Consider the following 16,471-nt stretch of genomic DNA (forward strand, 5'->3'; position numbering starts at 1 on the left):
TTCAAACTTATAACATACATTAGACATTACGGGTTCCTGATGCACATCATTTTATTTTTCAGATTGGATTCAAAATGTCTGACTGGCGGCCATTTTGTTTTAATGATTGGGCTTCTAGAGCCTTATCTCTTAAATGCTTTGACTGATTATATTCAAGTTTTATATATTCGTTATACATCATGTTATATATATATACATGTATTCAAAATGGCTGATTTTGAATGCTGTTCCAGAGCAATATCTCTCAATATGGACAATACTTGTTTGACGATCAGATACAAATGTCAATCATTTTAATGTTAAAAAATCATATTCCTGATATGGTTATATTCCAGCTATATTACTATAAACAAAACTATATATCTTAAATTTGATAACTAACGGGGACTGTGCCATGCATGGCTTGTTAGCTTATTGCTATCCATATTTGGTATATGGTAATTAGCTTAATGCTACCCATATTTGGTATATGGTAATTAGCTTATTGCTACCCATATTTGGTATATGGTAATTAGCTTATTGCCATCCATGTTTGGTATATGGTAATTAGCTTATTGCTACCCATATTTGGTATATGGTAATTAGCTTATTGCTATCCATATTTGGTATATGGTAATTAGCTTATTGCTATCCATATTTGGTATATGGTAATTAGCTTATTGCTATCCATATTTGGGATATGGTATTTAGCTATCCATATTTGGTATATGGTAATTAGCTATCCATATTTGGGATATGGTAATTAGCTTATTACCATCCATATTTGGAATTTAGTGAACATTCGCAATAAGTTTATTTTTACCATGAGATCAAAAGAATTAGGTTTCCAAAAATAAAGTGGTAAACATGTTGATAGTTTGTAGTGGTATTCATAACTTTGTCTTTGTTCTCTACAAGATGTATTATGTACAACAGTTAAGGGCCATTTTATGAGATTTGTTGGTGTCTTTTTTCGGTGAAACTATCGTGTTATTTTTCAAAGATCTAAAATAGTCTATGTATATTATATTTTCACAGTGCATTTAGTGCCAAAATGCAGGGAAACACGCCGCAAAAGAAGCCTCTTAATCGGAGTTCAAGTTCCAATGATGTGTTTGCCCATGAAAAGACTGATGGTAGTATATCTGACTCTGCAGCAGAACCAAATACAAGAGAAGGCAAGAAACGGCGTGCTAGTATTGGTTACAAAGTTGCCGCGTTGGTGGGACTATCCAAAAAGAGTAATAGTACATCTCAACTCAATGCAATAGGTGTGTATAATTGCTTTTAGGATACAAGTTTGAGCTTCAGAATTCTGAGAGCACCCAATTTCAAGGCCAAAAATTCTAAATTCAGGATCTCCCTGAATGAAAAATGTATATAATGGGTGTAGTTGAATTAGAGTAGATGATGAACCCTGCAAATTATTCATCTCCATAGCCTTCCATACTTACTGGCTGTGCAATCTGGCAGTGCTAGTGTCACACTTTATGACTGGTCCAAAAAAAAAACATTTGCAAAGCTGAATTGCTCAAGCACCTCCAAGCAAATAAATATAAGGGACACTTGAGGTTTTGTTGGTGAAACCAGGAGACTTTATCCTACTTGGTCAGTTCAGTGATATTAGTGTTAATTGTACTGAGTAAGAGACCTTGAGCTCTCACATACAATTCAATACAAAACCCTCCTGTCTAAATGTTGTTCAACTTCATTCAATATTATTTAGTATAATTGCATTTTCAAAATTTATATTGAAACAAACTTTGACAAAAATGTTACCATATTCTACCAGGCATGTAATCTTTTACCAGCCCAACCAAAAGCTCCATACTGTGCATACAGGCAGGCAGTAATTTCTAATACTGATGAATTTTTTTTTGTTTCTCGAAGGTTCAGGAAAGAAAGCAAGAAGTTCCATTCAGAGAAGTGAAGAAGTTGGTGTTGCAGCTGAGTTAAGAAATCGAATGGTCAAACAGACAAGTAGGGAGAGCACAGATGGCAGTATATGCAGTCTTAGTTCTGATAGTTCTAATGCGTAAGTAGTTTTACTGCTGAATACTGTCTGCATGTGAGCTAGTGTTGGTGCTGTCTGCATGTGTGCTAGTGTTGGTGCTGTCTGCATGTGTGCTAGTGTTGGTGCTGTCTGCATGTGTGCTAGTGTTGGTGCTGTCTGCATGTGTGCTAGTGTTGGTGCTATCTGCATGTGTGCTAGTGTTGATGTTGTCTGCATGTGTGCTAGTGTTGGTGCTGTCTGCATGTGTGCTAGTGTTGATGTTGTCTGCATGTGTGCTAGTGTTGATGCTGTCTACATGTGTGCTAGTGTTGGTGCTGTCTGCATGTGTGCTAGCGTTGATGCTGTCTACATGTGTGCTAGTGTTGATGCTGTCTACATGTGTGCTAGTGTTGATGCTGTCTGCATGTGTGCTAGTGTTGATGTTGTCTGCATGTGTGCTAGTGTTGGTGCTGTCTGCATGTGTGCTAGTGTTGATGTTGTCTACATGTGTGCTAGTGTTGGTGCTGTCTGCATGTGTGCTAGCGTTGATGCTGTCTACATGTGTGCTAGTGTTGATGCTGTCTACATGTGTGCTAGTGTTGATGCTGTCTACATGTGTGCTAGTGTTGGTGCTGTCTGCATGTGTGCTAGCGTTGATGCTGTCTACATGTGTGCTAGTATTGGTGTTGTCTGCATGTGTGCTAGCGTTGATGTTGTCTGCATGTGAGCTAGTGTTGGTGCTGTCTACATGTGTGCTAGTGTTGATGCTGTCTACATGTGTGCTAGTGTTGGTGTTGTCTGCATGTGTGCTAGTGTTGATGTTGTCTGCATGTGTGCTAGTGTTGATGCTGTCTGCATGTGTGTTAGTGTTGATGTTGTCTGCATGTGAGCTAGTGTTGATGTTGTCTGCATGTGAGCTAGTGTTGGTGTTTGCGTGTGTGCTAGTGTTGATGCTGTCTGCATGTGAGCTAGTGTTGGTGTTGTCTGCATGTGTGCTAGTGTTGGTGCTGTCTGCATGTGTGCTAGTGTTGATGTTGTCTGCATGTGTGCTAGTGTTGATGTTGTCTGCATGTGTGCTAGTGTTGATGTTGTCTGCATGTGTGCTAGTGTTGATGTTGTCTGCATGTGTGCTAGTGTTGATGCTGTCTGCATGTGTGCTAGTGTTGGTGCTGTCTGCATGTGTGCTAGTGTTGGTGCTGTCTGCATGTGTGCTAGTGTTGATGTTGTCTGCATGTGTGCTAGTGTTGGTGCTGTCTGCATGTGTGCTAGTGTTGGTGCTGTCTGCATGTGTGCTAGTGTTGATGTTGTCTGCATGTGTGCTAGTGTTGATGTTGTCTGCATGTGTGCTAGTGTTGATGTTGTCTGCATGTGTGCTAGTGTTGATGTTGTCTGCATGTGTGCTAGTGTTGATGCTGTCTGCATGTGTGCTGGTCTTGATGCTGTCTGCATGTGTGCTGGTGTTGATGCTGTCTGCATGTGTGCTAGTGTTGGTGCTGTCTGCATGTGTGCTAGTATTGGTGCTGTCTGCATGTGTGCTAGTATTGGTGCTGTCTGCATGTGTGCTAGTGTTGATGTTGTCTGCATGTGTGTTAGTGTTGATGTTGTCTGCATGTGTGTTAGTGTTGATATTGTCTGCATGTGAGCTAGTGTTGGTGCTGTCTGCATGTGAGCTAGTGTTGATGTTGTCTGCATGTGTGCTAGTGTTGATGCTGTCTGCATGTGTGCTAGTGTTGGTGTTGTCTGCATGTGTGCTAGTGTTGGTGCTGTCTGCATGTGAGCTAGTGTTGGTGCTGTCTGCATGTGAGCTAGTGTTGATGTTGTCTGCATGTGTGCTAGTGTTGATGCTGTCTGCATGTGTGCTAGTGTTGATGCTGTCTACATGTGTGCTAGTGTTGATGCTGTCTACATGTGTGCTAGTGTTGGTGCTGTCTGCATGTGTGCTAGTGTTGATGTTGTCTGCATGTGTGCTAGTGTTGATGCTGTCTGCATGTGTGCTAGTGTTGGTGTTGTCTGCATGTGTGCTAGTGTTGGTGCTGTCTGCATGTGAGCTAGTGTTGGTGCTGTCTGCATGTGAGCTAGTGTTGATGTTGTCTGCATGTGTGCTAGTGTTGATGCTGTCTGCATGTGTGCTAGTGTTGATGCTGTCTGCATGTGTGCTAGTGTTGGTGCTGTCTGCATGTGTGCTAGCGTTGATGCTGTCTACATGTGTGCTAGTGTTGATGCTGTCTACATGTGTGCTAGTGTTGGTGTTGTCTGCATGTGTGCTAGTATTGGTGCTGTCTGCATGTGTGCTAGTATTGGTGTTGTCTGCATGTGTGCTAGTGTTGGTGCTGTCTGCATGTGTGCTAGTGTTGATGCTGTCTACATGTGTGCTAGTGTTGATGTTGTCTACATGTGTGCTAGTGTTGGTGCTGTCTGCATGTGTGCTAGCGTTGATGCTGTCTGCATGTGTGCTAGTGTTGGTGCTGTCTGCATGTGTGCTAGTGTTGATGCTGTCTACATGTGTGCTAGTGTTGATGCTGTCTACATGTGTGCTAGTGTTGGTGTTGTCTGCATGTGTGCTAGTATTGGTGCTGTCTGCATGTGTGCTAGTATTGGTGCTGTCTACATGTGTGCTAGTGTTGGTGTTGTCTGCATGTGTGCTAGTGTTGGTGCTGTCTGCATGTGTGCTAGTATTGGTGCTGTCTACATGTGTGCTAGTGTTGGTGTTGTCTGCATGTGTGCTAGTATTGATGCTGTCTGCATGTGTGCTAGTATTGGTGCTGTCTGCATGTGTGCTAGTGTTGGTGCTGTCTGCATGTGTGCTAGTGTTGGTGCTGTCTGCATGTGTTCTAGTGTTGGTGCTGTTTGCATGTGTGCTAGTATTGGTACTGTCTACATGTGTGCTAGTGTTGGTGCTGTCTATTTAATTTTGAGATGAGTATGAGATATAATTTTGTGTCCTCAAATGTTAATTCAGCTAAGTTCAAATGGAAATAAATTCCATTGACAATTGTTTAGCATATATTACAGGATTATCACAAATTTCAATTGCTATATTTCACATTGAAACATCTGTGACAAATCTGATTGCTCTTTGAACCAATATTTTTATTTAGTTGCTGTTCAGGCGCAGCCTGAAAAGGGGACTTTATAATTCTGGTTTTGTCAAATGTCCATTTTCCATTTCCCATATTCCATTTTCCGCTTTCTGTCTCCAACATTTTCTCAGAAATTCTACAGCAAATATCAGTGAAACTTGGCAGGTTGATGAACAAGTCTCTTCCGAGTATGCACGTAAATTTTTTTCCAGATCTGAAAATCCCAAGTGGGTCTTTTTCCTGATTTTCATAAAAAATTACCTCTCCCGGCAACATTGACAGAATGTCTGCGCATGCTCAGAATAAATTAATTACTGTGAAATACTTTATTTTCACTTGCAACATTTTTTTGCTATTTTCGCTGAAGGAATGTTTCAGTTAAAGTAAAATCCAGCGAATATATCATTTTTCCTATATTTTACAGTCAACTTGTCAAAAATCATTGAAAATAAATTCAATACAAAACACCCAGAATGATAATTCCAGCTGAAATAAAATATATTACAGTAGATTAGATCTGTGAGTAACGCTGCTGTTATTACGGCACATGATTTCTCGGTTGCGTGCAATTAATTATAGTACTGTTTATACATGTATTCTGTTCGGCTCAGTGGTCTCATTCACTAGTTACTAGAAGAACTAGTAACCTTATTTGATACCGAGAACTTCAAGAAGGCGGCATAAGAGACGTGTTTGCAAAGGTAAGTTCTCCAGTTTCGATAAAATTTAATGTATATTGGGGTACGATTGGTGTACATTTCGTGACGTACGAACGTGAATATTATGATGATTGCCAGCTTTATATTCTTGTGAAAAGCCAAAAAAGCAAACAATTGTCTCCAATCTACGAAACTAGTTTGTAAATTGTATACCCTGTCAAATTATTGTACACGAACGATTAATTCACGAGGACAAACTCGCGAGTTTTCAAATAAATCGTTTTTCAGTCTTTTGCTTGTGTCACGATTTCCGAAATATCCACAACTCGAGGGGAAAAGAATGTCCCTGTGTCGATCAATTTATTCATTATATAATAGCAGGTTGCCTATGATTATATTCGTATTTTTAGCTCCGCTGTCGACTTTGTCGATCGGAGCTTATCATATGAGTGATTGTCAGTCGTCTGTCCTTGTCAATGTTTTACTTTTTCGACTTCTCCTTGAAAACTACTAGCCTGAATGCTTTGATACTTGGTGTATATGTACCTTGGGTAGACCTCTCTTAGGTTTGTTCATTTCATGATGATATCTTCAATTCTCTAATTTTGGTGAATATTTTTGTCATTTTTGGTAAAAAGGGATTATTTCGACTTCTTGTTGAAAACCGCAAGTCCAATTGCTTTGATATTACATATATAGGTACTACATGTAGACCTCTCTCAGATTTGTTCATTTTGTAATGATATCTTTAATTTTCTAATTTTGGTGAATATTTTTGTCATTTTTGGTAAAAAGTGATATTTTTGACTTCTTGTTAAAAACCTCAAGTCCAATTGCTTTGATATTACATATATAGGTACTACATGTGGACCTCTCTCAGATTTGTTCAATTTGTAATGATATCTTCAATTCTCTGATTTTGATGAATATTTTTGTAATTTTTAGTAAAAAGTGATATTTTCCACTTCTTGTTGAAAACGGCAAGTCTGATTGTTTTGATACTATACATATTGTTCATTTTCTAAATATCTTCTGTTCTGTAATTGAAATGTGCATTGCTAACAGTGAAGCTATCTCAGCCGAGAGGCTGCTTGTTTTAATATTTTGGACATTTCATTCACTCCTGGCGCCTAAAAGAGTCTAATTTATATTTTACCGTAGTCATTGACACCTATTCAAGAGTATGATGTTTATTGTGAATAGCGTGAATGGGTAAGCTTCGTTTCGACAATGAGCTGTTATTTCTGTGAACAATGTTAAATTATTCTTTAAATGCACAGTTTATTTTTTGAAAACAACTAATTTTTTGATTTAAAAAAAAAAAAATCATGCAGTTTTCCCCGTCAAAATCAAAGCAAAGCAAAGCAAAATCTTGCTACAACATCAGTGAATCTCTACTACCGTGTTGCGTTCACCCAAGGTCACTGAACCATCATTAACATATTTAAATGAGCCACGTGTAATGAAAAAACATGGCGGATATCGTCTCACATCGAGCATTTACATTCGACCGAAATCATTCATTTACGATGAAACTAAGTTGAATATTACTTCCAATTCATAAAAATTCATCAAATAAATTTTTTGTGCGTTATTATAATCATTACTGAATAATAATCAACAATTGCTATACTTCGAAAACAAGAAACACAGAGTGACCAGATTGTGCTACCGTGATCATTTGCTACCGGTACTAACCACTAAGCAATGTGAATTTTGTTGGGGGATTCAATTCCAACATTTCGCAATGCCTATTTTAGAACCAAATTAAGGCCTTTCACTCTTCTCTGAGTGTGACGCCTAAACCAGAGATTTTATGGTGTATAAACTGGCACTAAATGAAAAGGCCGTTCAACCTTATTCAAATTTATAAGTACATGTTATTATGTATTTCATTATGAATACTGACTAAATTAAATGTGATCTTATTTTTAATTGTTTGAACAGAATGATTTATATCGGTAATGACGTTTTCATCCAATATTATTGTTTTTGTTTTATTGAGTGCTCGCTGAAGATTTCATCAATCTTGCATATTGTCTTGTTCTTTTACAATCCTGCATTTCAGTTACTAGAATTTATACTAAAACATGAGGCCCAGGGGCACCCAAGTACTTTGGAATTAAGCAGACATGCATGATTTTAACTGCTACTGTTCAAGATTCTGACTATTAATATGTTCAAAATTCAGCAAGTAATCTTCAGATGAATTTAAGGAATCATCTTTGTTACCCAGTATAAGTACGCTGCTAGTCTTAGCACAAGTCCTATCAACTTGCTTTATACTGTAAAGGGGGTAATTATTCACTGGGTTTTAATTTAGCTTATTTTGCTGACTGGAAAATGCGCTAAATTAAAACCCAGTGAATATGTAAAATTTAGCATAGAACACATTATCTAAATGACGAAACCGTGAATTTAAAACCCACTGAATATGCCTGAAATGGTAAATCAGTGAAATTTAAACCCAGTGAAAATTAGTCATTTTACAGTATTTAGTTCCATTCAATTCATTATCAAATTCATTATCAAATACATTATCAGGTTCAGTGTCAAGTTTATTATCAGATATATTGCAAAGTAAATTATGAAATTCATTAGTAAGGGTTATACCCTCAATTTTGCATTTGTGACTGTTTCCTCATTAATTGTGCGACTCTTTTTTGTGAGGGCAGTCTCCTCATTATTTGGGTAACTGTTTTTTATGAGGGCAGTCTCCTCAGCTTGTTTGGTCAATCTGCATGTTCTCTGAAAAAAAGAAGAAACACAAACAGGTTTAATGAAAGCACCATGTCATTCATACCTACAATGGATTTGTAGCACATAAATTTAGAGGCCTAGAATTTGAATAAAAATAATGATTGCACAAATAAAATACTGGCATATACCACTAAATCCAAATTTAGTAAAAACAATAAGCTATTGCCAATTTACATATGCAAATTAACCCCAATAGTAATATGGCACACAGATTACATCAGTGTACATCTCTATAGATTTGGTCAAAATCTGTTGAGTTGTTTAGGATTTAATCCAATTAGTGAATTATCCCTAATAGTGCATCTATTACAACAATGCATATCCATATCAAAGTTGACTCAAAGGGCAAATATGTTGAATTCTTCAAGAGATAATCCCAATTAAAAAAAATATGGAAATTAGATAAATTACATATTGTGCATATAAAACAGATTTAGCCCAAAAGGTGCGAGGAGTGTCCCAAAGCATGTATAATGAAGTAAATAATTATTTCTATTCATGACCGCAGTTCACAACCCCCCCCCCACCCCCACCCCCACCCCCGCACACACACACACGTATACGCCGATCGAGCATAGGTGGCCACATCGGGAGCCACATGCTCTGACTCGCGTGAACAGACCAAATTGCTAAATTACAGGATTACTCAGAATAGATATTAACAAAATTAATTATCAGAAAATTATTAACAAGAGTCGTTCGATCACAAATATTCATAATTGGATTTTAGAAAAAATCCACAATAAAATGACACACTATTAAAATGGCAGAGGCAATGATAAATTCACGCTACTTACCAGGAAAGTTGAGCGAGAGTGAACTACTTCCGGGTCGCAACCAATCATGTCGAAAAATGACCAATCACGTTTTGTGTACTTCAAGAGTTCAGTGTGCGGTCTGTCATGACATCACATCACATGCGATGAATGGTGGCTGGACGGGGCTGTTTTCCGAAAAAAAATGAAATTTCTCCCTCCCTGGCATTATAGCTAAAACAAGGTCAGCTTGGACATTCAGTTGCGAGACGTATAAAAAAAAAACGCCAGTGATACATTTCGAAAAAATACAAAATAAACGCAATCAGACCATGCGCGTTGGAAATAAATAGAACGCGTTGTGACACAGTCTCATCAGCCTCTTTCACTCACGCAATATAATTATGCTATTTCCCAGGGCACCAAACACCACAAGAAAAATGTAAATCAGGCTTGTAATTACTAGTAACTTAACTCAAACGCAATATTCATCACTGTAAAAGTGGATAAATTCGAACCAGCCAGCTCATGACCGGAGACGTCGATTGTCTTCGTTGATAACTCGCCAATTCACCATAATCGTGGTGGTAAACTGTTTAGCTGATTTTTTCAAAAGATGGATATTCATTTCATTTTTCGTCTTAACGTCGCAGTCCGCTTCATTGAATGTTTAGTTTGATAATTGATAAACATATATTCAGTGTGAGACTGTTGCTTTCAAGTTGTGTTAATACAAAGATGATTTAAACTTGTCCCTTTCGTTGCCAACGTATTCAATATACAGAAATAGCATGTGTGTGCGTTTGCGTGAGTGAAAGATGCAGGTGAGATTTCTCGTTGCAACGCGTTCTATTTTTTCCCAAGGCGCGTGGTCGGCGCCTTTGATTGCGTTTATTTTGTCATGTCTCACAACTGAATGTCCAAGCTGACTTTGTTTTGGCTGTATTTAATAAAATTACATTTAGTCTTTACGAGTTTTGGATATATATCAACATAATGCTATCGTCAACGCTCGAGTTCGTTTTTTTCTTCAAAATGTTTAATTTGAAAATGACAAGTTGACAACATCGAGTCGCGTTTCAATCAGTTTTTGACTCCCGTGTGCGAAGCACAAAAAGGGAGTCTTTGCAGTTAGTGTGTCTGTGTGTGTGTGTGTGTGTGTGTGTGTGTGTGTGTGTGTGTGTGTGTGTGTGTGTGTGTGTGTGTGTGTGTATATGTGTGTCTGTCTGTTCCACTGATATCTCAAGAACCATACATCAGTTTTTGATGAAACTTGGTGCATAGATGCTCTGGGCCAATGAGCAGATTTGATTAGGTTTTGGTAAAAATCCATGCATATTAATTACCTAATTTGCATGATAATTAGCTGATTTTTAGCTGTTCCATGACTGTTCCACTGATATCTAAAAAAACACTCATTAGATTTTGATGAAACTTGGCACACAGATGCTCCAAACTAATGCACAGATTTGATTAAATTTGGGTAAAAATCTGTTCAATATTAATTACCTAATTTGCATAATGATTAATTAATTTTCAGCTTTTCCACTGATATCTCGAGTACTAATCATCACATTTCAATAAAACTTGGTACATAGATGTCATAGGACACTGCACAAATCTGATAGTTTTTAGGGTAATATCAGTATATATTAATTAGCTAATTTGCATAATTAATTAATTTTCAGCTTTTGATATTTCAAGTAGTAATCATCACATTTCAATGAAATTTGGTACATAGATGTCATAGGACACTGCACAAACCTGATAGTTTTTAGGGTAATATGAGTACATATTAATTAGCTAATTTGAATAATTAATTAATTTTCAGCTTTTGATATATCAAGTAGTAATCATATTTCAATGAGACTTGCTACATAGATCTTCTAGGATTATGCAGAGACCTGATTAGTTTTAATTGGATTTTAATTACCTAATTAGCATAATTAATTAATTTTCAGCTTTTGATATTTCAAGTAGTAATCATCACATTTCAATGAAATTTGGTACATAGATGTCATAGGACACTGCACAGACCTGATAGTTTTTTGGGTATTATGAGTACATATTAATTACCTAATTTGCATAATTAATTAATTTTCAGCTTTTGATATTTCAAGTAGTAATCGTCACATTTCAATGACACTTGGTACATAGATGTCATAGAACACTGCACAGACCTGATAGTTTTTAGGGTAATATGAGTACATATTAATTACCTAATTTGCATAATTAATTAATTTTCAGCTTTTGATATATCAAGTAGTAATCATATTTCAATGAGACTTGCTACATAGATCTTCTAGGATTATGCAGAGACCTGATTAGTTTTAATTGGATATTAATTACCTAATTAGCATAATTAATTAATTTTCAGCTTTTGATATTTCAAGTAGTAATCATCACATTTCAATGAAATTTGGTACATAGATGTCATAGGACACTGCACAGACCTGATAGTTTTTTGGGTAATATGAGTACATATTAATTACCTAATTTGCATAATTAATTAATTTTCAGCTTTTGATATTTCAAGTAGTAATCGTCACATTTCAATGACACTTGGTACATAGATGTCATAGGACACTGCACAGACCTGATAGTTTTTAGGGTAATATGAGTACATATTAATTACCTAATTTGCATAATTAATTAATTTTCAGCTTTTGATATATCAAGTAGTAATCATATTTCAATGAGACTTGCTACATAGATCTTCTAGGATTATGCAGAGACCTGATTAGTTTTAATTGGATATTAATTACCTAATTTACATAATGTTCCACTGATATATAAAGAACCACAAATTGGATTTTAATGAAACTTTTAAAGAGAACTATTCAGAAACCCAATTAGCTTTTGGTGAATATTTATGCTTATTAATCTCCTAATTAACATAATTAATTAACACTGATATCTCAATTACTGATCATCACATTTGAATAAAATTTGGTACATAAATGCTCTAGAACAATAGACAGGCCTGATTAATTTTGGGTTAAAATTTGTTCATATTAATTCTCTAATTAGCATAATAATTCATAATTTGTTTGTTCTGTTCTGTTCATATTTGTTACCTGATTTACATAATTAGTTTTCAGCTTTTCCATCAATATGTCAGGTACAAGTAATTTTTAATTAATTTTTAATGTGTCCTCAATACTCTCAGCACATGGGAGTTCTTTCTAAGCTTTCTTTGATTATGATTAACGGGACCAAGAAAACAATGTCGGTACCTACCGTTGATGTTGAATAATATGTTTGCGCTCAGACATGATTGACCCCATTACGATTTCATGTGCATTCGCACAGACCATCCATTCTCAGGCGATGCGACGGTGATCAGTGCAATGTCGCACTATCAACACCGGTTTAATATTTTCTCAGTGACACTCCGTAAAAACATACATGTACTTATCTTCTAAATGCACTCCATGATGCAAGACACCCGGGATACGCTAGGAGTTATTACTAATTTATTTATTTACTTATTGTCGACTCTTACACAATCCTCGGAGGGAAAGAAAATGGTCACAACGTACAAGGAGAAAAATATATATAAAAAACAAAACAAAAAAAAACACAATATACTAAATAACAAATACAATCACTAAATTACTAAATAATACAAGATCTCTATAATACTAACTAATATAAAATTACTAAATTGACAGCAGGCATTAAGATGTCAAGTAAGACCCGGCCTGCTTCCTGACTTCGAAGCTTTTACTTATGAACTGTGCTACTGGTATACTAACGTTTTCATTCTGTAACAATTCCATGAATTTTTTCTCTGCAGGTTTATTTTCAAATGCTGCGATCATATCCTTAGCTTTATGGAACAGTTTGGTGCGCAACTCATTGTATTTGATGCATTCCAGCAGAAAATGCATTTCATTCTCAATTAGACCTATGTTACACATGTCACAAACCCTGTTATTTAATGGGCTTTTTTTTATGACGACCCATTTCAATTTTGAGACTATGGTCACTAAGACGAAATTTGGTAAGCACACTACGCAGTTCAAAGTTTTTTAGCTTGACTAAATATGGCTCAAGGTTTAAATCTGATTTGATTAGCCGATATGTTTTCAGTTTATTTTTCTCATTTGCTTGGGTGCGGTTATCATTATGAACCTCACCTTTCCATCTTGTTAGAAATAAATCCTTGATGCCCAAATCAATTTGTTTCATTTGTGCCGAGGTTAATTTATCACAGTTGTTAACTGAATGATATTGTTGGATATTGTTTAATAATGATGTCACTTCTAGATACCATTTACTTTTAATGTTTTTGTTAACCACAAAAGCTTCCTTGAGTAACGCATTATTAGAATTCATGGCCCGACTGTAATATTTAATTATTTGTTTTTTGTCTAGGGGGTATCTGCCTAACTCGCTATACATGGCCATAATTGATGTGTGTTGTGACACCCCTAGTAGATACCGACAATAACTTAATTGAACGTCTTCAATAGGTGATTTAGTGGAGAACTCATCACCCCAAACATCACAACCATAAATGGGAATAGGTTTGATGAGTTTGTCAAAAAGGGAAATTGAAACTTTTATACTTATGTTTTGAATTGAGCCAAGCTTTGCTTTCATTGAAAACAGAGCTTTTTGAGCCTTACGTTTAAGGTTTTTTAGGCCATCCTTAAACCTACCATTGGCACTAATGACTAGTCCCAGATAGTTACAAGATTTAACTGTATCAAGTTCGATACCTCCAAGAAAAAATGTATCGTTATTCAAACGTCTGTTTGATTTATTGAAAATTAAAATTTTGGTTTTGTCAGTGTTGACAGAGAGCTTCCACGTTTTAGCATACAATGCCAAACTATCAAGACATGTCTGTAATCCCTGTTTAGTTTTAGAAAGTATCACAATATCATCGGTATAGAGTAGAAAGCTGACATGCGAGTTTTCTAAATAAGGAGGATCACAGGTATTAGGATTGAAAATATTAGGCAGGTCATTTAAAAAAAGATTGAAGAGTGTTGGACCAAGGTTACATCCCTGTTTAACACCAATATTGGACTGAAATTGTTTTGTTAAACCTTCTTTACATTTAACTTTATATTTTACTTTACTGTACATGTTTTTGATAGTTTTATACATTTTTCCTGTTATACCATATTTGATTAATTTTTTGAATAGACCATCATGCCAGACACTGTCAAAGGCCTTTCTAAGCTCAATAAAGCAGGCATATAATTTCAGGGATAAATATTTGTGTTATTTTGTTTATTGGCGCTCTCTGACTTACCACTGTAGAGATATTTATTTACCAAGGTTTTTAGTATGAAAAGTTTGTCTGTTGTTCGACAATCATGCCTGAATCTGAACTGTTGACCAGAACGAATGTTATTAGAGTCTAAAAAAGATGTCAGCCTAATATTTAGGATACTATTGAATAACTTGCCAAGACAGCTAGAGATGGCTATTCCCCTGTAGTTGGCCGGGTTATTTTTCGACCCAGATTTGTGGATTGGTACCAACAGGCCAGTGCTCCAAGAATGTGGATAGTTATTTGAACTATAAACAATATTAAAGAGTTTATGTATTGCATCTAATAAGTGATGTTCACCGTATTTTAACAATTCATTGCAAATTCTATCTTCTGCCGAAGCCTTGTTACTTTTAAGAAGTCTAATGGCTTTAGTTATTTCATTTTTTAAGATTGGTCTGTCTAAATAGGGGTTGCTACTTGCACACTTTTCACTATTCTCCAGTTCATTCACAATCTCAGAGTTTGATGTGCTGCTATCAGTATTAAGTAGGTTCTTAAAGTAAACCAACCAATCACCAGGTTGAACATTCCCATTATTATTACTGGGGTTTTCACCATTCATATCACGAAGAATCTTCCAAAATTTAGATGTGTCTGATTTAGAATTTTCCAATTCTTTGAGTTGTGCAATCATTTTCTGATTACATTTATGTTTGATTAGTTTTTTATACTGTTTACGGGTTTGAAAGAATTTCCCTCGTATATATGGATCTTGAGGATACTTTTGTAATAAACGTGATAGGCTCCTTAACTCCTTACGAAGAGACCAACAATCCTGGTCAAACCAATTTTTTTGTTTGCTTTTGCGTTTATTATTTTTAAGTTTAGGAGTAATTTTCTTTAGACATTTGTCTGCAATATTTGTAATTAAATTTTCAAAATCTGTAGTTGTGTTCATGTTACATGAAGTACGGGCTAAGATTTAAGCTGATTTAGGCTTATCTAGAATATTTGCATTTCGGCTAGACCCAATTACGTCCACGCACAGGGAGGGCCCGTTGTTAGCACGGGGTAAGGGGCACCATCAGTCGGTGACCTTTGGCAAGCCGCTATTTACGAACGAAAAATGGATGACAAGCGCGAGGTTCTATTTCTGCTGCTGACAAGTTTCGTTCTAATTTTGAAGCGACGTGCACAGGAACGCGAGAGAAGACGGACCCAACTTATTTGGATGCACAGAAACAGTATAAAACGGCGTAACACAATACAGAGTTCTATTAATGCTTGTCGTTGACAGCGAACCAAATTTATTTTGTCTACGATTGGAGCTGCTGTACGCTCTACTACAGCGACGCGATCATTATGGAAGCGTGTACACTGAGCTCAGTTGCCATTTTGGGAATGAGAAAGTTGGATATATTTGATCATGTGCATAATGTTCACACCCAAAGGTCGCTGCAGAGGGTGCTTAGCTAAGCATTCGCGCACACTTCGTTAGCCCGTGCTAAAGGTCTAGACCGCATCTTAAATTTGGATCAGATTTAACCCGTACTTAGCATTCCTTAGCCCGTGCTAAGCGTTCACGCACGTTTGCTTAGCGCGGGCTAAGGAATTTGACCTCTTAGCCCGTGCTAAGGAGCTGTGTGTGAACACAACTATTGACTGCAGTTTCTGACTCATAAATGCTATAAGGTATGCTCATAAAATTCTTAATTTCATTATTATTTAACTTTTCAAGGTTTGTTTGATAATTGTCCTTAGCCTGGTCATTCCACATATATTTTGATGGTAAAGGATCTAATTTGTCATTGCTTTCCTTATTTTCATTTAGACACATGTTAATATTAATCTTCATAGATAAAGTTAAAGCACAGTGGTCTGATAAATGAGACAAATCGGCTACTTTAAAATATTGTAATGAGTCGCATAAATTCTTTGAAGTTATCCCGTAATCGATTGTACTGCTACCCCGGGGAGTGTGACATGTGTATTTTCCTGTAGAGTCACCAATA

The 16,471-nt window shown here is 36.3% G+C and overlaps 1 protein-coding gene across 3 annotated transcripts in view; it reads left to right on the plus strand.

Annotated features, from left to right (window-relative positions):
* LOC100366304 (regulating synaptic membrane exocytosis protein 2-like) overlaps positions 1-16,471 on the plus strand; it is a 238,080-nt gene that overhangs the window by 208,983 nt on the left and 12,626 nt on the right. For all 3 annotated transcript variants that reach the window (XM_085508189.1, XM_085508187.1, XM_085508188.1), the window contains exons 15-16: positions 1,018-1,250; positions 1,870-2,014. In XM_085508189.1, the coding sequence (XP_085364315.1) occupies positions 1,018-1,250; positions 1,870-2,014 (378 nt within the window). The remainder of the gene's footprint in view (positions 1-1,017; positions 1,251-1,869; positions 2,015-16,471) is intronic.

This window comes from Saccoglossus kowalevskii, chromosome 14 (genome assembly GCF_978046115.1).
Source record: "Saccoglossus kowalevskii chromosome 14, keSacKowa6.1, whole genome shotgun sequence".
NCBI classification, from domain to species: domain Eukaryota; kingdom Metazoa; phylum Hemichordata; class Enteropneusta; family Harrimaniidae; genus Saccoglossus; species Saccoglossus kowalevskii.